The 20,550-nt window shown below is 54.3% G+C and overlaps 1 protein-coding gene across 1 annotated transcript in view; it reads right to left on the reverse strand.

Annotated features, from left to right (window-relative positions):
• Positions 1 to 37: 37 nt before the first annotated feature.
• LOC140736351 (cytochrome P450 11B, mitochondrial-like) overlaps positions 38 to 20,550 on the reverse strand; it is a 45,612-nt gene continuing 25,099 nt past the window's right edge. The window contains exons 5-11 of the mRNA XM_073062343.1: positions 17,354 to 17,572; positions 14,028 to 14,183; positions 11,325 to 11,521; positions 2,169 to 2,372; positions 1,416 to 1,576; positions 587 to 753; positions 38 to 149 (exon numbers count right to left, since the gene is read on the reverse strand). Of these exons, the coding sequence (XP_072918444.1) occupies positions 59 to 149; positions 587 to 753; positions 1,416 to 1,576; positions 2,169 to 2,372; positions 11,325 to 11,521; positions 14,028 to 14,183; positions 17,354 to 17,572 (1,195 nt within the window). The 3' untranslated portion in view covers positions 38 to 58. The remainder of the gene's footprint in view (positions 150 to 586; positions 754 to 1,415; positions 1,577 to 2,168; positions 2,373 to 11,324; positions 11,522 to 14,027; positions 14,184 to 17,353; positions 17,573 to 20,550) is intronic.

Raw genomic sequence — 20,550 nt, forward strand, 5'->3', positions numbered from 1 at the left:
ATGATGGAATGGCGGAGCGGGCTCGATGGGCCGAATGGCCTAATTCTGCTCCTATGTCTTATGGTCTTACCCCGGCAGGGATGTGGTAGTTCCGGATGATGGCGTCCGTAACTGGGTAGCGTTGAAGAGTGAGGCCAACAGGGTAGAGGCTGTAGGGAGAGTGAGAGAGCTGATCAGGGCACAGAGCGAGCAGTGGCAGAGAGCGTTACACACACACACACACACACACACACACACACACACACACACACACACACACACACACACACACACACACACACACACACACACACACACACACACACACACACACACACACACTGCCCGCCGCTTGCTCCTGCGACTAAAGAACACCCCACATCTCTTTTGCAATCCAGTCATCGTGTGCCTCACCTCCCTCTTCCTGGTTGATACACCCAGTCAGTCAAGCCAGAGGCAGACACCTCAGCAATTCTCCCTCTCTCTAATCCCGGAGTCACTGAGCAGTGATGGCACAGTAAACAGAAACCCTGGCTAATTCCCCCCCTCCCTCTTTAACCGCAGGGTCAGAGAGAGGGAGCGGACCCCCGTTTTAAGAACCATTTACCGTAAGGTCTCTTTGATGGCTGCTCGGAGGAGTGGCACGTTCCGGAGGAGAGTCCCCACGTCGCCCTGCGCTCGCCGGTGTGCCTCGGTGACCTCCCGGCGAAGGGTTTCCTGAAGTTCTGGGTTTCGAGCGAGCTCAAACAGCGTGAAGAGGAGGCTGTGGGCTGTCTATTGGGGGGGGGGGGGTGGAGGGGGTAGAACTCAGCTCGAGATATCCCTACCCTCCACAGGTCCCCTCCCCTCCTCCCTTCCTCTCCTCCCACACTCATCCTTGCTTTCCCGTCTCTACCTTCTCCATCTCTCCCCCTCACTCACAAAGGTCCTGCACTAGTTCACTACTCACTCCCCCTCTCTTCCTCACTCATACCCCCTCCTATTCTCTCTCTCTCTCTCTCTCTCTCTCTCTCTCTATTTCCCCTCCTCCACTCTCTCACTCCAGGCCTCCCCAACCCTACACCCCACCCCTCCCTCCTTCAATATTTCCATGATCCCTCACTATCACACTCCTCGCTCCATCTCCCTTACTCCCTACCCCTCCCTTCCACCCTCATCTCTTCCTCATTCCCTCCCCTCCCTCTCCTATCTCCCTCATTCACTCCCTCTCTTCCTCACTATTTCCTTCCCTCTCCCATTTTCACTACCTCCTTTGCTTCCTTCCACCTCCTTCCCTCCATGTCCGTCCTCCCCATTTCACCCCCTTCCGCACTCCGTCCCTCCTATCCCTCCCTGTACCTCTTCTTCCGTCCCTCTCTCCACTCTTTCTCTCTCCTCCGTCTCCCTCCCTTTCTCCGCTCCCTCCCCCTCCCTCCCTTTCTCCCTCCCCCGCTCACTGTGTCCACACTGCCGACCATCAGCTCGGTTGCGTTCGCCTTGATGATGTCGAACGGGAGCCCGGACCGGGACAGGAGCTCTCCGAGGATTCCCGAGTAACCGCGCTCAGCTTCCGGGACGGCCTGCACCTTCCGCAGCAGCTCCTCCAAGCAGCGGTGGGCTGGGGTGCGGATTGAGGGCAGGTCACAAGGCAGTTAACAGTGGGGGGGGGGGGGGGGAGAAGCGGGTGGGGACTGGGCGGAAGAGACCCTGATCGGAGCCCGGGGGCCTGGCAGAGCGCAGCAGCGCAAGGGGCTATTCGACTGCAGGAACCATCACAGTCTCACCCCAGCCAGTGCCGAACGGCACAGTGTGCTCCCACACAACTTGAACATTCCACAGGCGTGGGAACGGCTAAAGCGCGCTGTATGTCCCTGTAGCTAAAAATGCAGGCCTTTCGGCCCGTCGTCCGTGCTGACCACCCCATTATATAAGGATAGGTTTGAGGGGAGGCAGGGATCCCAAGGGGACGCACAGGCGGACAATGTTTGATGTGGGAACTGAAGCCAGGTCGCTATCGTCTTGAGGGTGACAGATGTACATAAAGATCCCAGGCTGGGGTGGGGGGGGGGGGTTGTGGAGCGCTGTGTGGGAGTTGGGGTTTGTGAACTCCACAAACACTCCCCTTGCCTGGTCACCAGGCTTCCAATTTTATTCCCCGCGATGCAAGCTCTTAAATGGGCAACGAGGCAGGCGTAACCGGCGGTCCCCACCGTGTTCGAAAATGTCGTCCCAGACTTGTACGTGTTCCCTCCAGGCCCTGAGACCCAGCCGGCGGGCCAGCCACGGGGGTACGTAGAGCAAAGGGATGGTGGTCTTCAACATATTCTCGATGGACCAGATGAAGCGGTCCGCCTGTCTCGTGTCGACGTCCCCAAACAGGCCCAACCGCTGCCCGTAGAGCAAGTGGAAGCTGGCTGAGGGGAGAGAGAGGATCCGTGAGATATATCACGGGTTAAATGACCGGGGAGTGTCCGATACTGTGTCAGGGAGTGTCAGAACTGCGTGCAGTTCTGGTGTCCATATTTAAGAAAGGACATACTGGCTCTCGAGGCAGTGCAGAGAAGTTCACTAGGTTAATTCCGGGGATGGGTGGGTTGATGTATGATGAGAGGTTGAGTAGATTGGGACTCTACTCATTGGAGTTCCGAAGAATGAGAGGCGATCTTATTGAAGCATATAAGATTGTGAAGGGGCTTGATTGGGTGGATGCGGGGAGAATGTTCCCAATGATGGGTGAAACTAGGACTAGGGGGCATAATCTTAAAATAAGGGGATGCCGTTCCAGGACTGAGATGCGGAGAAATTTCTTCACTCAGAGGGTAGTGGGGCTGTGGAATTTACTGCCCCAGAGAGCTTTGGAAGCTACTACACTCAATAAATTCAAAACGGAGATAGACATTTTCCTGGATAAAAATGGCATTAGGGGATACGGTGAGCGAGCAGGTAAGTGGACATGAGGCTAGGTTTAGATCAGCCATGTGATCTCCTGGACCAGTTTTCGATAGCCTGGATGGGTCGGAGAGGAATTTTCCAGATTTTTTCTCCTCAATTGGCAACTCGGTTTTTTTTCCCCGGGTGATCACATGGGTTTGGGCGGGATGAATAATAAAATAAAATGGGCGGCATGGTGCCCTGTTGGTTGGCACTGTTGCCTTGTGGGATTCGGTGAAAACTAGAGTTAAGATTGGATCAGCCATGATCTTGTTGAATGGCAGAGCAGGCTTGAGGGGCCGATTGGCCTACTCCTGCTCCTATCTCTTATGTTCTTATGATATAACCCAGGTAAAGGGGTTCGGGAGTGCCCGATATTATCCCGTTAATGGGGTCCGGGAGTGTTAGATATAACCCTGGGAAAGGAATCTGGGACTGCCAGATATAACCCGGATAAAGGATTCATTGAATATCTGATATAACACGGATAAAGGATTCATTGAATATCTGATATAACACGGATAAAGGATTCATTGAATATCTGATATAACCCGGATAAAGGATTCATTGAATATCTGATATAACACGGATAAAGCTGTCAGGAAGCGTTCGATATAACCCGGGTAAATTTGTCGGGAAGTGTACGACATAACATCGATAATGTTGTATAGGAGTGTCTGATATATCTCAGGGGATGGTGTCAGGGAGGCACCGATATCACCCGGGTAACGGGGACTGGGAGTGTTCGATACAGTACTGGTAAAGGAGTCCGGAAGATTCCGTTATAACCCTGGTAAAGATTGCCCAGTATAACCGGGGTAAAGGGGTCAGATAATGTCCGGTATAACCCGAGTAACGTGGAACCGGCAGTGTCCGATATAACCGGGATAAAGGGGTCAGGTAGTGTCCGATAAAACTCTGGTAATTGGGTCCGGGAGTGTCCGATATAGCACGGGTGAGTGGGGCAGGGAATGTCCGATATAACCCAGCTGAAAGGGTGCAGAAGTTTCCGATATAACCGGGTAAGTCTTCTAGAACGTTCCGATATTAAACTAGTAAAATAGTCCGTCACTGTCCGATATAAGAAGTTTAAATTTGTCTGGTGGCTGTCCGACAAAAGCCTGGGAAGGGAAGCCGGGGGCGGGTGGTTCAGATGTAACCCAGTTAAAGGATTCATTCAATATAACACGGATAAGGGGGCCGGGAAGGGTCCCGATATAACCTAGGTAACGTTGTCAGGGAATCCACGGCTTAACACGGGTAAAGTTTTCTGGGGATGTCCGATATAAGCAGTATCACGGCATCAGGATGTTTCCGATATCACACGTTTAAAGTGGCCGGGAGATCTCGTTCGATATTACCCGGGAACTGGGAGTGCCTGGTTTAACCCGGGTAAAGGGGTTCAGGGGTCGTAGTGTCCAATATAACACGGTTAAAGTTGTGGGTGAGTGTCCGATACACCTGCTAAAGGGGTCCGGGCGTGTCCGATATAACGTTAGTAAGGAGATCGGGAGTTTACGATATAACCGGGATAAAGGGGTCAGGTTGTGTCCGATAAACCCTGGTAAGTGGGTCTGGGAGTGTCCGATATAGCACGGGTGTGTGGGTCAAGGAACATCCAGTGTAACCCAGAGGAGAGTGTCCAGGAATATCCGACGTAGCCAGGGTAAAGGTGCCGCCATGTGCTCGATATTACCAGCGTAAAAGGGACAGGCAATGTCGGATATAACCTGGGTGAAGGGGAGCTCGTGTGATCGATATAACCCGGGTAAAGGAGTCCGGGAGTGTCCGATAAAACCTGGTTAGGTATTCTTGGAGTTTCTGATATTATTTTGGTAAAGTGGTCAGTGACTGTCCGATATACTCTCGATAAATGGGGGCGGTAGTGTCCAATAAAACCCCGGTAAAGGGTTCAGGTAGTGTCCAATAAAACCCCGGTAAAGGGTTCAGGTAGTGTCCGACGTGACCCGGGCAGGAGGGTCCGTGAGTGTCGGATATAACCGGGACAAAGTTGTGCGGGGGTGTCCGACTAACCCAGGTAAAGGGCTCCAGGATTGTCCGAAATATCCCGGGTAGAAGTGCGATCGTTATAGCCCTGTTAAAGGGAGTTGCCATTGTCCGGTACAATCCGGGGAAAGGTTTGCGCTATGCCTAAGATAACTTGGGTAACGGGGTTCGGTAGTGAAACCCTGGCAATTGGGTCCGCGAGTGTCAGAAAACGCGCGGGTGAATAGGTCAAGGAATGTCCGATAGAACCCAGATGAAAGGCTCCAGGAGTATTCGATATAACCCGAGTATAGGGGTCAGCGATTGTCCAATATAACGGGGTAAAGGGTTTGGGGGGGTATCCGCTATAACCCAGGTAAAGGGGTCTGCTAGCTTCCGATATAACCCGTGGAAATTAGTCTAGCTGTGTCACGGATAAAGGGGTCGGGGAGTGTTAAATACAACCTGGGCAATTTATCGGAGAGTGCCCGATATAAATCGAGTTAAGTCGTCCAGGAGTGTCCGATATAACCCAGGTCAAGGCCACAGGGAGTTTCCAATATCGCATGTGGAAAGGGGTCCAGGAGAGTCTGATATTATCCGGGTAACGGGTATCGCGAATGCCTTGTGTAATCCCGGTCAAGGGGTTTGGGAATGCCCACTGTAACCGGATAAAGAGGTGAGAGAGGCTCCGATACAATCCTGGTAAAGGGGTCCGCGTGTGTCCGATATAACCCTTATAAAGAAGTCCGGGAGTGGCGATAAACCCTGAGAACTGGGTCCGGTGGTGTCTAATATGAGGCAGAGAACTCTATCAGACGACAAGATATAGGAACAGAATTAGGCCATTCAGCCCATCGAGTTCGCTCCGCCATTTCATCATGGCTGATCCCGGATCCCATTCGACCCCATACACCTGCCCTCTTACCACATCTCTTGATGCCCCGACCAATCAGGAATCTATAAACTTCCGCTTCAAATATACCCACGGACTCGGCCTCCACCGCAGTCCGTGGCAGAGCATTCCACAGATTCACCGCTCTTTAGCTTAAAAAAATCCTCCTTACTTCCGTTCTAAAAGGTCGCCCTTCAACCTTGAGGCTGTGTCCCTTGAGTTCTGGATACCTCCACCAGAGGAAACATCCTCTCCACGTCCTCCCTATCTGGTCCTTTCAACAATCGATAGGTTTCAATGAGATCCCCACGCATTCTTCTAAACTCCAATGAGTACAGAGCCAAAGCTGCCAAACGCTCCTCATATGTTAACCCCTTCATTCCTGGAATCATCCTCATGAACCTCCTCTGGACTCTCTCAATGGCAACACATCCTTTCCGAGATAAAGGGCCCAAAACCGTTGACAATAATCCAAGTGCGGCCTGACTAGTTTCTTATAAAGGCTCAGCATTATTTCCTCGTTTTTATATTCTATTCCCCTTGAAATAAAATCCCAACATTGCATTTGCCTTCTTTACCACAGACTCAACCTGTGAATTAACCTTCTGGGAGTCTTGCACGAGGACTCCCAAGTCCCTCTGCACCTCTGATGTTTGAACCTTCTCCCCATTCAGTTAATAATCCCCACTATTGTTCCTTTTACCAAAATTCATTATCATATATTTCCCAACACTGTATTCCATCTGCATCTTTTTTTGCCCGTTCTTCCACTTTGTCCAAGTCCTGCTACAATTGCATTGTTTCCTCAGCCTCTCCACCTGCCTTTGTATCATCTGTAGACTTTGCTACAAAGCCATCAATTCCACTGTCTAAATCACTGACAAACAATGTGAAGAGTAGCGGTCCCAATACTGACCCCTGAGGAACACCACTAGTCACTGGCAGCCAACCAGAAAAGGGCTCCTTTTATTCCCACTCACTACCTCCTGCCCGTCAGCCATTCCTTGATCCATGCCAGTATCTTTCCTGTAATGCTGTAGGATATTATCTTGTTTAACAGCCTCACGTGTCTTCTGAAATGTGCCTTATCGAACGCCTTCTGAAAATCCAAGTAAATGACATCCACTGCCTCTCCTTTGTCCATCCAGCTTGTTACTTCCCCGAAGATTTCTAAATGATTTGTCTGGCGAGATTTCCCTTCACAGAAACCATGCTGACTTTGACTTTATCATTAATCTCCAAGCACACCGAATCCTCGTCTTTAATAATAGACTCCAACACATTCCCAACCACTCAGGTCAGGCTAACTGGCCTATAATTTCCTTTCTTTTGCCTTCCTCCCTTCTTAAAGAGTGGAGTGATATTTGGAATTTTCCAGTCCTCCGGGACCATGCCAGAATTAAGTGACTCTTGAAAGATCATAACGAATGCATCTGTTATCTCTTCAGCAACCTCTCTCAGGACTCTGGGATGTAGTCCATCTGGTCCAGGTGACTTATCCACCTTAAGATCTTTGTTTGCCTCGCACTTTTTCCTTTGTAATAGCAATGGCTCTCACTCCTGCTCCCTGACACTCACAGACCTCTGGCACACTGCTAGTGTCTTCCACAGTGAAGACTGATACAAAGTAACCATTAAGCTCATCTGCCATGTATTCGTTCCCCATTACCACCTCACCAGCATCAGTTTCCAGTTGTCCAATGTCAACTCTCACCTCACTTTTACTCTCTATATACTGAAAAAAAACTTGGTATCCTGCCCTCATATTTCATCTTTTCCATTCGTATCGCTTTTTTAGTTGCCTTTTGTTTGAAAGCTTCCCAATTATTCAACTTCCTACTCACCTTTGCTACCTGATAGGCCCTTACCTTGGCTTTTATGTATTCCCTAAATTCCCTTGTCAGCCACGGCTGCCTGGCCCTGCCGTTTGGAGACAACTTCTGCGGGACATACCTATCCTGCACCTTGTGAACTATTCCCAGAAACTTCAGCCATCATCCCTGCCAGTATCCTCCTCCAGTCCACCAGGGCAAGCCCCTCTCTCATGTCTCTGTGATTCCCTTTATTCCATCGTGATACTGATACACGTGACTTACGCTTCTCCCTCTCAAATTGCAGTGTGAATTCAATCATTATGATCACTGCCTCCTAAGGGTCCCTTTACATTAAGATGGCTAATAAAATCTGGGTTTTAAAAAAACACGAAATCTGAGACAGCCTTTTCCCGAATAGGCTCGAGCACAAGCTGCTCCAAGAACACACCTCGTCGGCATTCGACAAACTATCTCTCTTGCGATTCCACACCAACCACTCCCCTTGCATATTGAAGTCACTACAATTGTGTCATTACCCTTATTATATGCCCTTTCCAGCTCCCTTTGCAATCTCAACCCCACGGCTACTATTCGGAGGCCTATAAATGATTATTCCCATAATGGTTCCTTAACTCCACCCACTAACATAGAACATAGAATAGTACAGCACATTACAGGCCCTTCGGCCCACTATGCAGTGCCAACCCTCAAACCCTGCCTCCCATATAACCCCACACCTTAAATTCCTTCATATACCTGTCTAGTAGTCTCTTAAGATTCAACATTCTCTGGCCCCATGTCACCTCTTTCTAAAGATGCCATTCCATCTCTCACCAACAGAGCCCCACCGCCGCCTATGCCTTCCTGCCCGTCCTGTCGGTACAAGGAATAAAAAACTCACAACTATGACCTTCTTTCAGCCACGGCTCAGTGATGCCCACGACGCCATACCGACCGATCTCTAATCGCGCCACGCGTTTGCCCACCATATTCACAATGCCTGGCGTATTTAAATACCACACCTTCAGTCCTGCATTCTCAGCCCTTATGAGTTTTGTGTTACGGATCCGGCCTGAACACTGGGTCGAAGGGCCTCTGCTGATAGCTCTGGACCACGACAGCCCTTAATTTCTGCCGCCTTTCACCTGGCCACGTGGGTTTTGACCCAGCCCCTTTCCTTATCGGACTTTCGCCAGTTACCCACTTATCTCCACACTAGCACCCACCTGTTTCTGTTTTCACTCATTACCCGGTCCATTTAAACCCTGCCTTGACTCACATTCTCTGCCAGTTCGTCCCAGCTCTGACCTGAGCCGGTCTAGCCGGCCGTTGCGACTGCTGCCACCTGATTTTTGCCCGTGCGCTCTGGATCGTCTGCCCTCGCCGGACTGCCTTTCCCGGGTAAGACCTCCGCCTGCCATTCCGGATTCGTGCCTGCCTCCTGTTTTTGAAAGGCTGTTGCCCTTGTGCTCCCTAATAGATCCTGGTAAAGAGCATTCATTGGTCTACACTTGAGTCCTACCGTAACCCGACCCAACCTGACAGTTTTGCCTCTGCGGTACAACTTAACTCTTTGCTCTGTCTGCAGTTGTATCCAATCACTCGCTTGTTCTTCCTACATTCATATCACGTATTACATCTCCGTGTGAACCTGCGAGCTCATCCTCAGCTCCACCATGCTGGTTCCCATCCCCCCGCCATATTAGCTCCGGGTTTCTGATATGACGCTGGTAAAGGTGTCCGACATAACAAATGGGGACGGGAGTGTCGGTAGAAGGGTAGAAGGGTCCGGAGGGTGCCCTATATTACCCGGGTAACAGGGACCGGAGGTGTCTGGGTTAACCCGGGTAAAGGGGATAGGGAGTTCGAATGTAATCCGGGTAAAGTGGACCGGGAGTTTCCGATATAACCAGGGTACAGTGGTCAAGGCAGCGTCCGATATAACATGGATAAAGGTGTCCCGGATTGTCCATTATATCCGGGGTAATGTGGTCCGATGTAATCCGGGTAAAGTGGATCGGCAGTTCCGGTAAAAACCGGGTGTAAAGGGGTCATCCGGTATAACCCAGATGAAAGGATCCAGTTATATCCGATGTAAAGGGGCCGGGGTGTATTTGATATATCCCGGGTAAGTAGGTCTGAGAGTGTCTGGGAAAGATGTTTGGAAGAGTCAGATCTAACCCAGGTAAAGGCGTCAGAGAATGTCCGATATAACCCGGACAGAGGGGTCCGGGAGTGTCCGATATAACCCGGACAGAGGGGTCCGGGAGTGTCCGATATAACCCGGACAGAGGGGTCCGGGAGTGTCCGATATAACCCGGACAGAGGGGTCCGGGAGTGTCCGATATAACCCGGACAGAGGGGTCCGGGAGTGTCCGATATAACCCGGACAGAGGGGTCCGGGAGTGTCCGATATAACCCGGGTAAGTTTGTCCGGGAGTGTCCGATATAACCCGGGTAAGTTTGTCCGGGAGTGTCCGATATAACCCGGGTAAGTTTGTCCGGGAGTGTCCGATATAACCCGGGTAAGTTTGTCCGGGAGTGTCCGATATAACTCAGATCAAGGCGTCAGGGAGTTTCTGATTTAACGCGGGTGAAGGGGTTGGAGAGTATCGGATATAGCCCCGATAAACGGACCCGGGAGTGTCTGATGTAACGCGGGTGAAGGGGTTGGAGAGTATCGGATATAGTCCCGATAAATGGGTTCGGGAGCGTCCGATGTAACGCGGGTGAAGGGGTTGGAGAGTATCGGATATAGCACCGATAAACGGACCCGGGAGTGTCTGATGTAACGCGGGTGAAGGTGTTGGAGAGTATCGGGTATAGCCCCGATAAACGGACCCGGGAGTGTCCGATGTAACGCGGGTGAAGGGGTTGGAGAGTATCGGATATAGCACCGATAAACGGACCCGGGAGTGTCCGATGTAACGCGGGTGAAGGTGTTGGAGAGTATCGGGTATAGCCCCGATAAACGGACCCGGGAGTGTCCGATGTAACGCGGGTGAGGGGGTTGGAGAGTATCGGATATAGCCCCGATAAACGGACCCGGGAGTGTCCGATGTAACGCGGGTGAAGGGGTTGGAGAGTATCGGATATAGCCCCGATAAATGGACCCGGGAGCGTCTGATGTAACGCGGGTGAAGGAGTTGGAGAGTATCGGATATAGCCCCGAAAAACGGACCCGGGAGTGTCCGATGTAACGCGGGTGAAGGGGTTGGAGAGTATCGGATATAGCCCCGATAAACGGACCCGGGAGTGTCTGATGTAACGCGGGTGAAGGGGTTGGAGAGTATCGGATATAGCCCCGATAAACGGACCCGGGAGTGTCTGATGTAACGCGGGTGAAGGGGTTGGAGAGTATCGGATATAGCCCCGATAAATGGGTTCGGGAGCGTCCGATGTAACGCGGGTGAAGGGGTTGGAGAGTATCGGATATAGCCCCGATAAATGGGTTCGGGAGCATCCGATGTAACGCGGGTGAAGGGGTTGGAGAGTATCGGATATAGCCCCGATAAACGGACCCGGGAGCGTCCGATGTAACGCGGGTGAAGGGGTTGGAGAGTATCGGATATAGCCCCGATAAACGGACCCGGGAGCGTCCGATGTAACGCGGGTAAATGGGCCCTCGATCAAGTAGTGTGCGTCACCCCTTCCTTTCTGTGATCTATACGTTCCTCTCTGCGGTTAGGTGAATAACCCGCTTTCCCCCCGCCCCCGCCTTCCGTCCCTGAGCCACTTACACTCGAGGGCGAAGCGGAAGAGGTCGGGCAGGACGTCGCTGGGTTCGGTGCAGCTGCCGGTCTGCATCTTCTGGTCGACGAGGAGGGTGAAGTCGTGGGCCACGGGCTCGAGTAGGGACGCGATGTTGCCGACGGCCGCGGGCCGGATCACCTCCTGGTTCAGCGCCATCCTCTCCCTGCGCCACTCTCCGCCGTTCCTGCCGACAGCAGCGCCGACTGCGTTCAGTCACCGATCGCCGAGCACAGCCCACCACAAGAACTCACCACGGGAAGATCTCCCCTCAACGAGGACCCTGCCTGAGGGTGCATAGCCCACAGGGAGAACTCCCCGGTACCACCCTCCACCCCCCTCCCTCCCCAGCCCCGGAGGTACCGCAGCCCCTGGAAGCGTTTCTCCTCCACACTGGTCTCAACCCAGCTGCCGCAGAGAGAGAGAGAGGTCCCTACAGGCGGTCTCGACTGAGATACCGTTCCCCACTGGAGAGATCTCCCCTCAACACTGCCCGAGTAACCAGAGGGATCTCCTCACAACAGTCACCCCAGCTGAGGTACCGCAGCGCACGGAGGAAGCCCCCTGCGGAGGGTTCTGCCCACAAAAGGAAGCAGCGACCGCCGCCCCGGTATCGCAGTCCAGGGGGGTGGGAGAGCTCTTTGACGACAACACCTACCCTGACCGGGGTACCTCAGCCCCACGGAGGGAGCCCCCTGCGGAGGGTTCTGCCCACAAAAGGAAGCACCGACCGCCGCCCCGGTATCGCAGTCCAGGGGGGTGGGAGAGCTCTTTGACGACAACACATACCCTGACCGGGGCACCTCAGCCCCACGGAGGGAGCTCCCCACAGGTGGGTCATTGAGGTACTCCGATACTCCCCTCCCCTCAATACCGACCCCCTACCAAGATGCTGTTGCCCGATGGCGGGATCTATCCATGGACGGAGCTTCCCTCAACATCGACTGCTACCGAGGCACCACATACCTCACAGAGCCAGCTCCCCACTGAGGGATCTTCTCACGGTGGGAGCCTCCACGAAGGAATCTCGCCATGGACGGAGCTCCCCCAAACATCACCAACCAGCACCTGCCCTGGGGTTTTGGGAAAGCTAGAGGGAGCTTCCCAAGGAGAGGGCTCCACACACACACACACATGATAGAGGGACCTCACCTCGGAGAGAGCTCCCCACTCTCCACGTACTGAAAGGATCTCCCCACTTTCACCCACCGAGGGATCTCACACCCCACTGAGAGAACAATCTCCCGACTTCTCCATCACTTGGAGGGATGTCCCATTCCCTCCCCCCACTCCAAACATAACTGCCTCCACTGACACACTCCCCTCTCCCTCACTGAGGGTTCCCCAAGCTTCCCTAGTCCCTCATTGAGGGATCGCCCACTCCCAATCACGCACTTGAGCGATATCCCCTCGCCCCCACTAAGGGACCCTACAGAGGGATCTCTCCATCGTGGGACTTCACACGCTTCTCAATGTGGATTCTTCAAACTGAAGAATCCACTTTGCTTCAACTGAGGGATCCCCAAGCTTCCCCAGTCCCCCACGGAGGGACCTCCCCTCTCCCTCACTGAGGGACCCCCAAGCTTCCCCAGTCCCCCACGGAGGGACCTCCCCTCTCCCTCACTGAGGGATCCCCAAGCTTCCCCAGTCCCCCACGGAGGGACCTCCCCTCTCCCTCACTGAGGGATCCCCAAGCTTCCCCAGTCTCCCACGGAGGGACCTCCCCTCTCCCTCACTGAGGGATCCCCAAGCTTCCCCAGTCCCCCACGGAGGGACCTCCCCTCTCCCTCACTGAGGGATCCCCAAGCTTCCCCAGTCCCCCACGGAGGGACCTCCCCTCTCCCTCACTGAGGGACCCCCAAGCTTCCCCAGTCCCCCACGGAGGGACCTCCCCTCTCCCTCACTGAGGGATCCCCAAGCTTCCCCAGTCCCCCACGGAGGGACCTCCCCTCTCCCTCACTGAGGGATCCCCAAGCTTCCCCAGTCCCCCACGGAGGGACCTCCCCTCTCCCTCACTGAGGAATCCCCGTTTCCCCAGTCCCCCACGGAGGGACCTCCCCTCTCCCTCACTGAGGGATCCCCAAGCTTCCCCAGTCCCCCACGGAGGGACCTCCCCTCTCCCTCACTGAGGGATCCCCAAGCTTCCCCAGTTCCCCACGGAGGGACCTCCCCTCTCCCTCACTGAGGGATCCCCAAGCTTCCCCAGTCCCCCACGGAGGGACCTCCCCTCTCCCTCACTGAGGGATCCCCAAGCTTCCCCAGTCCCCCACGGAGGGACCTCCCCTCTCCCTCACTGAGGGATCCCCAAGCTTCCCCAGTCCCCCACGGAGGGACCTCCCCTCTCCCTCACTGAGGAATCCCCAAGCTTCCCCAGTCCCCCACGGAGGGACCTCCCCTCTCCCTCACTGAGGGATCCCCGTTTCCCCAGTCCCCCACGGAGGGAGCTCCCCTCTCCCTCACTGAGGGATCCCCGTTTCCCCAGTCCCCCACGGAGGGACCTCCCCTGAGGGATCCCCGTTTCCCCAGTCCCCCACGGAGGGACCTCCCCTCTCCCTCACTGAGGAATCCCCAAGCTTCCCCAGTCCCCCACGGAGGGACCTCCCCTCTCCCTCACTGAGGGACCCCCAAGCTTCCCCAGTCCCCCACGGAGGGACCTCCCCTCTCCCTCACTGAGGAATCTCTCGCACGCTCACTTTAGGAAGATGCCTCGTTTGTGCTTCCGATATTCCCGATGCTCCGCCCAGGCCTCCAGCAACATTCTCTCCGGGTTGGGTCCCTCTGTCTGGAACAGAGCCATTGCATCCTCGGGGTGGAAGATGTAGACGCTCTCCCTAGTTCCCAGTTTATCTCTGTGGGAGGGGCACAAACAGCGACCTAGACCGTCGATCCTTGCAACCCACTGAGAGGATTCTCCCCTCCCTCACACCTTCCACGGCCCTTCCCTCCCTGTCCCCTCCGCTTTCCACCCCACCTTCCCCCTCTCCCCCGCTCCCTTCCCATTCTACCTGACCCCTCCCATCCTTTCCCCTTTCTCGATCCCCCTCCACCTCCACCTCCTCCCTCTCACCCCAACAAGAGGGGTACAAACAGTACCCTAGATCATCCCTCCGTCCTACACCTTCCCGTTTTCTCCCCTTCCTATGGACCCTGGGCCTTCCTCTCTCCCCTCTATGTCTTTACCCCCTCTCTCCCTCCTTTCCCTGTCTATCAGACCACCCATTTCCTCCTTATCCCCACTCCTCACCTCCTGCCTTCCCCTCCCCTACACCCCTTGTTTCTCCCATCTCTACCCACCCTCTCTTCCTTCCCTACCTGCCCCCCTCCCCCTACATAAAACCATGAGACATCGGAGCAGAATTAGCCCATTCGGCCCGTCGAGTCTGCTCTGCCATACCGTCATGGCTGATTTATTTTCCATCTCAGCCCCATTCTCCAGCCTTCTACTCGTAACCTTTAATTCCTAATCAATAACCTGTGACCCTTTGCTTTAAATGTACCCAAATGACTTGACCTCCACAGCCACTGTAGCAATGAATCCCACAGATTCACCACCCTTTGGCTAAAGTAGTTCGCTGTTCTAAAGGAATGCCCCTCTATACTGAGGCTGTGCCCTCTGGTCCTAGACTCCCCCACTATAGGAAACATCCTCTCCACATCCACTCAGTCTGTGCCCTCTGGTCCTAGACTCCCCCACTATAGGGAACATCCTCTCCACATCCACTCAGTCTGTGCCCTCTGGTCCTAGACTCCCCCACTATAGGGAACAACCTCTCCACATCCACTCCATCTGTGCCCTCTGGTCCTAGACTCCCCCACCACAGGAAACATCCTCTCCACATCCACTCCATCTGTGCCCTCTGGTCCTAGACTCTCCCACTATAGGAAACAACCTCTCCACATCCACTCTATCCGTGCCCTCTGGTCCTAGACTCCCCCACTATAGGAAACATCCTCTCCACATCCACTCTATCTGTGCCCTCTGGTCCTAGACTCCCCCACTATAGGAAACATCCTCCCAACATCCACTCTATCTGTGCCTTCTGGTCCTAGACTCGCCCACTATAGGAAACAACCTCTCCACATCCACTCTATCCGTGCCCTCTGGTCCTAGACTCCCCCACCACAGGAAACATCCTCTCCACATCCACTCTATCCGTGCACTCTGGTCCTAGACTCTCCCACTATAGGAAACATCCTCTCCACATCCACTCTATCTGTGCCTTCTGGTCCTAGACTCTCCCACTATAGGAAACAACCTCTCCACATCCACTCTATCCGTGCCCTCTGGTCCTAGACTCCCCCACCACAGGAAACATCCTCTCCACATCCACTCTATCCGTGCACTCTGGTCCTAGACTCCCCCACTATAGGAAACATCCTCTCCACATCCACTCTATCTGTGCCTTCTGGTCCTAGACTCGCCCACTATAGGAAACAACCTCTCCACATCCACTCTATCCGTGCCCTCTGGTCCTAGACTCCCCCACCACAGGAAACATCCTCTCCACATCCACTCTATCCGTGCACTCTGGTCCTAGACTCTCCCACTATAGGAAACATCCTCTCCACATCCACTCCATCTGTGCCCTCTGGTCCTAGACTCCCCCACTATAGGAAACATCCTCTCCACATCCACTCTATCCGTGCCCTCTGGTCCTAGACTCCCCCACCACAGGAAACATCCTCTCCACATCCACTCTATCCGTGCCCTCTGGTCCTAGACTCCCCCACTATAGGAAACATCCTCTCCACATCCACTCTGTCTGTGCCCTCTGGTCCTAGACTCCCCCACTATAGGAAACATCCTCTCCACATCCACTCAGTCTGTGCCCTCTGGTCCTAGACTCCCCCACTATAGGAAACATCCTCTCCACATCCACTCAGTCTGTGCCCTCTGGTCCTAGACTCCCCCACTATAGGAAACAACCTCTCTACATCCACTCTATCCGTGCCCTCTGGTCCTAGACTCCCCCACTACAGGAAACATCCTCTCCACATCCACTCTATCCGTGCCCTCTGGTCCTAGACTCCCCCACTATAGGAAACAACCTCTCTACATCCACTCTATCCTGATCTTTCAATATTCCAAAGGTTCCTGTCTCGTTCTTCTAAACTCCAGCGAGTCCAGGCCCAGAGCCCTCAAAACGCTCCTCGTATGTCATTCCCTGCTATTCCCGGGATCGTTCCCGTGAACTTCCTCCGGATCCTCCCCAGTGTTAACACATCCATAAGGGGCCTATAACTGTTCACAATGCTCCACGCCTCAACGTTACATCCTTGCTTTTCTATCCTCGCACTTTTGAAATGAATCATAACATTACAGTATTTTCCTTCCCGACTGCGATAAGACAGACAGTGATATCGAACATGAGCCAATATTCCGCGGGGGATGGCATCACACCTCCTCCCGTCTTCAAACCAGCTCTCACACCCAACTGCCCAAGAAATATCTCCCACAACCCCTCTGAACCCAACACAGAACAGACCATTTCCCAACACGGGGCAACCCCCACGCCAACCCATTGCCCCCAAACCAACCCATCACACCATCGGAGGGAGTAGTGAGAAGGGATCTCTGTACTGCGGGGGGGCAGTGAGAAGGGATCTCTGTACTGCGGGGGGCGGTGATGAGGGATCTCTGCGATGCGGGGGGGCAGTGAGAAGGGATCTCTGTACTGCGGGGGGCGGTGATGAGGGATCTCTGCGATGCGGGGGGGCAGTGAGAAGGGATCTCTGTACTGCGGGGGGCGGTGATGAGGGATCTCTGCGATGCGGGAGGGATGGCGAAGAGGGATCTTAGTACTGCAGGAGGGACGGTGAGGGGGATCTCTACGCTGCGGGAGGGGTGGTGAAGAGGGGTGTCAGTACTACGGGAGGGTTGGTGAGGAGGGATTTCTGCGCTGTGGGAGGGGCAGTGAGAAGGGATCTCTGTATTGCGGGGGCGATAATGAGGGATCTGCGCCGTGGGAGGGGCAGTAGAAGGATCTCTGCGACATGGAGGGAGGGGGTCTCTACCCACCTGTAGATGGGACCCAGCCGCTGGAAGTTTCGGTTTATGATCAGGTGCTGGTTACCGACATTCCTGTCACGCCACAGCCGGTACAGGTTGACCCAGCCGCTCCCTCCGGTCGACGGGATCTCCCGGTAAGGAAGGGGCTGTGTCTCCCCTGACTGAGAGACTCTGCGAGCCCCCACGGGGCACCCTGCCCTCGGAACATCCGAAATCCACCTCGTCAGCCTCCTCATTGGGACGCGGCTCCGTGTGTCTCGGGGACGGGCTTAAATACTGCAGGAGGGAGGAGCCCGTCCCAGAGGGAAATTAATGGGGCATGTTGGCGTGTGGGGTCAGGGGAAGAGTCTGCCTGCAGCGGAGGGCAAAGCTCTGGGTGAGAAACGGAGGGAGGGCGAGCGAGAAAGAGTTACGGGGGAAGGAGGGGAAAAGAGTGAGAGAAGGGGAGAGAGAGGCGGAGGAATAGACAGGATGGAGAGAGAGAAGTAGGGGGTGAAGGAGGAGGGAGGGGTCAGGGAGAGATACAAGGAACGAGAGAGAGAAAGGGGAGGGAGAAAGAGGGGGATGTAGGCCGAATCAAAGGCGGCGACGGATAGGTTGGAGATTGAAAACCTGGCTGATTGCTGCCACAGAAGATTCTGATAGCACTGGAATAGAAATTATGCAAGACATGGATTGGGAGATAGCAGCGGCGTAGGTCAGCCCGGTGGTGCGTGCTTCTGTGCCTTCTGCCTCTGTTCGGGGAGGGTGGTTTTTTAAAACCTCTGTTTCTGTTTATTAAACTCCGTTTACTCCGTGAGTTTCACACGAGCGGGGAACTTCAACGCAGCCGGGTGCGGATCTAATCTGATATCCCCTGTGCGGCCTTCCACAGCGGATCTGGTCCGACGACGCTGTCGCTCACGGATCACTCGGCGTACCCTTGAGCTGCCTGCTGATGGGTGATAAACATCTCGGAAGGGTCGTGCGCTGAGAAGACCCTGGCCTTGAAGCCGTCTCACCGGCGCCACGGCCCAATGTCAGTGTGGAATAACTGAGACGGTTTACAGGGAATCTGAGTGAAATAGTGTGTCTATGTCTTTATGTGCGTTTCAGTCTGTGTGTGGATGTGCCTGGTGTCTATGTGCACCTGTGTGTGGGTGTGTGTGCATGCCTTTGTGCGTGTGTGTCAAAGCTCCCTCTAGTCTACACTGTCCCATCACACACTCCCGTGGTCAGACACAGAGTGAAGCTCCCTCTACACTGTCCCATCACACACTCCCGGAGTCAGACATAGAGTGAAACTCCCTCTACACTGTCCCATCACACACTCCCGTGGTCAGACACAGAGTGAAGCTCCCTCTACACTGTCCCATCACACACTCCCGGGGTCAGACACAGAGTGAAACTCCCTCTACACTGGCCCATCACATATTTCCGGGGCTGGTTACAGCTGGGAGAATCAAAGGAACAGTTTTCAGATACCAGTTGGGGAGGAACAGGTTTTATTTTTGAAAGAAAAAAAGCCGGTACCCCTGTTGCGTTAAACACAAGAGAGTCTTCAGATGCTGGAAATCCAGCCTAACACACGTAAGATGCTGGGGAAACTCGGTAGATCAGGCAGCAGCTATGGAGGGGAATAAACTGTGAGCGTTTCAACCCTTGTATCGCCATCCCCGTTTCATTCCAGAGGGTTTAGGCCCCAAACCTCGGCTGTGTATTCCTCTCCGTAGAGGCGCTCTGACCTCCTTCGTGTTTCGGGGTTGGTGGCTGGGTACGAGGAAGTGTGTTGAGGGAGTGAAGGAAGCTGGGACTCTGAAGGGCATGGCGATGCCCCCAGGGGATGTGACTTTCAGTCCTCCCCACGCACGGGGGTCCAAGTCTGGTTCCATTGCAGCCACCCCTGGAGAGTTTGGAAATGCCTAGGCAGCTTTCGATAGTCAGAATCAGACTGGTCACCCCACCCCTCAGCTAACCTTTGCGTACCCCGCTAGCCTTCGTCGGACGAGGCTTCAAGTACCTCGCTATAAATGTTAAATTCAACCACACTTCCAGGATCGTGTGCCGTTCTAGATGCCTCGCTACAGATCTGATATGTGGAGAAGCGGTTCACCAGGCTGCTGCCCGGATTGGAGGGTGAGGGGACACCGGAACCCGGCTCGCAGCCTCTGTTAAGCGGCCTCACTAACCGCTGCGCTACCGTTCGGCCCAGAGGTGATCCGAGGCAGGGAAAGCTTCGACATTCGGGGTCTTTCCCGCAGGATAGAAGCGTCTAATACTAGAGGGCATCAGCTTGAGGTGAGAAGGAGAAAGCTTATAGGGGACGTGTGAGGCAAACGTTCTTACACGGGGACTGTTGGTTGCCTGAACGGGCTGCCGGGGGTGGAGGCGGTAAGGATGTTGTTAGACACATGGAGGTGCGGAGAATGGTGGGACGTGGATCATGTGCAGGCCGAAGGGACTTCGTCTCATTTAGCACTGTGCTCGGCAAAGACGAGATGGGCCGAAGTGCCTGCTCTTGTACTGTACTGCACGACGCTCTTCATCTCGCCTTTCAAATATTTCAAGGGTGGGTGGGCATTAACGTCACCCCATTTTCTCCTGTCGCCCCGACGCCATTTCCGCCACTGGTGGCCCAGTGGTGTAGCGGGTAGAACCGCTGCCTGAGAACCCGAGAGACCTCGGTTCGATCCCGATGCGCCCAGCACGGTCCGCTTGTGCTTGTTTCCCCATGAAATCGCGGATTCCTCGTCCCCCCCGCCCCCCACTCCCCGCGCCGCCGTCCCCTCTCACACCGGGACGTGGCTGGTGGGTTAATCTGCTGATTTTAATTGCCAACACCACCACCCCTCCCCACCAGGGTAAAACCCGAGGGGGTGCTGATGGGAATCCGGGACGGAGATGGGAGTCCGGTGCAAGTGGTTGTTGGGCAGGGGGGTTTAGATGATGGGAAATAATGGGGGGGGGGGGAAGTTTCCGGGAAAACTATTAGTGAGGAATGGATCGTCGCGTAGACCAGTATAACAAGAAGGGCTGCATCACCTACAGGTCCTTCGGCTCACGAGTTGTACCGACCCTTTAACCTACTCCAAAAACAATCTAACCTCCCCTCCATTTTTCTTCCATCCGTGTTCAAAGTCTCTGAAATGTCCCCAATGTGGCTGTTCTACCATCGCCCCTGTCAGCGAGTTCCACGCACCCGCCACTCACCCCTCACATTCGCTTTA

The sequence above is a fragment of the Hemitrygon akajei genome, chromosome 11 (assembly GCF_048418815.1).
Source record: "Hemitrygon akajei chromosome 11, sHemAka1.3, whole genome shotgun sequence".
Taxonomy (NCBI): domain Eukaryota; kingdom Metazoa; phylum Chordata; class Chondrichthyes; order Myliobatiformes; family Dasyatidae; genus Hemitrygon; species Hemitrygon akajei.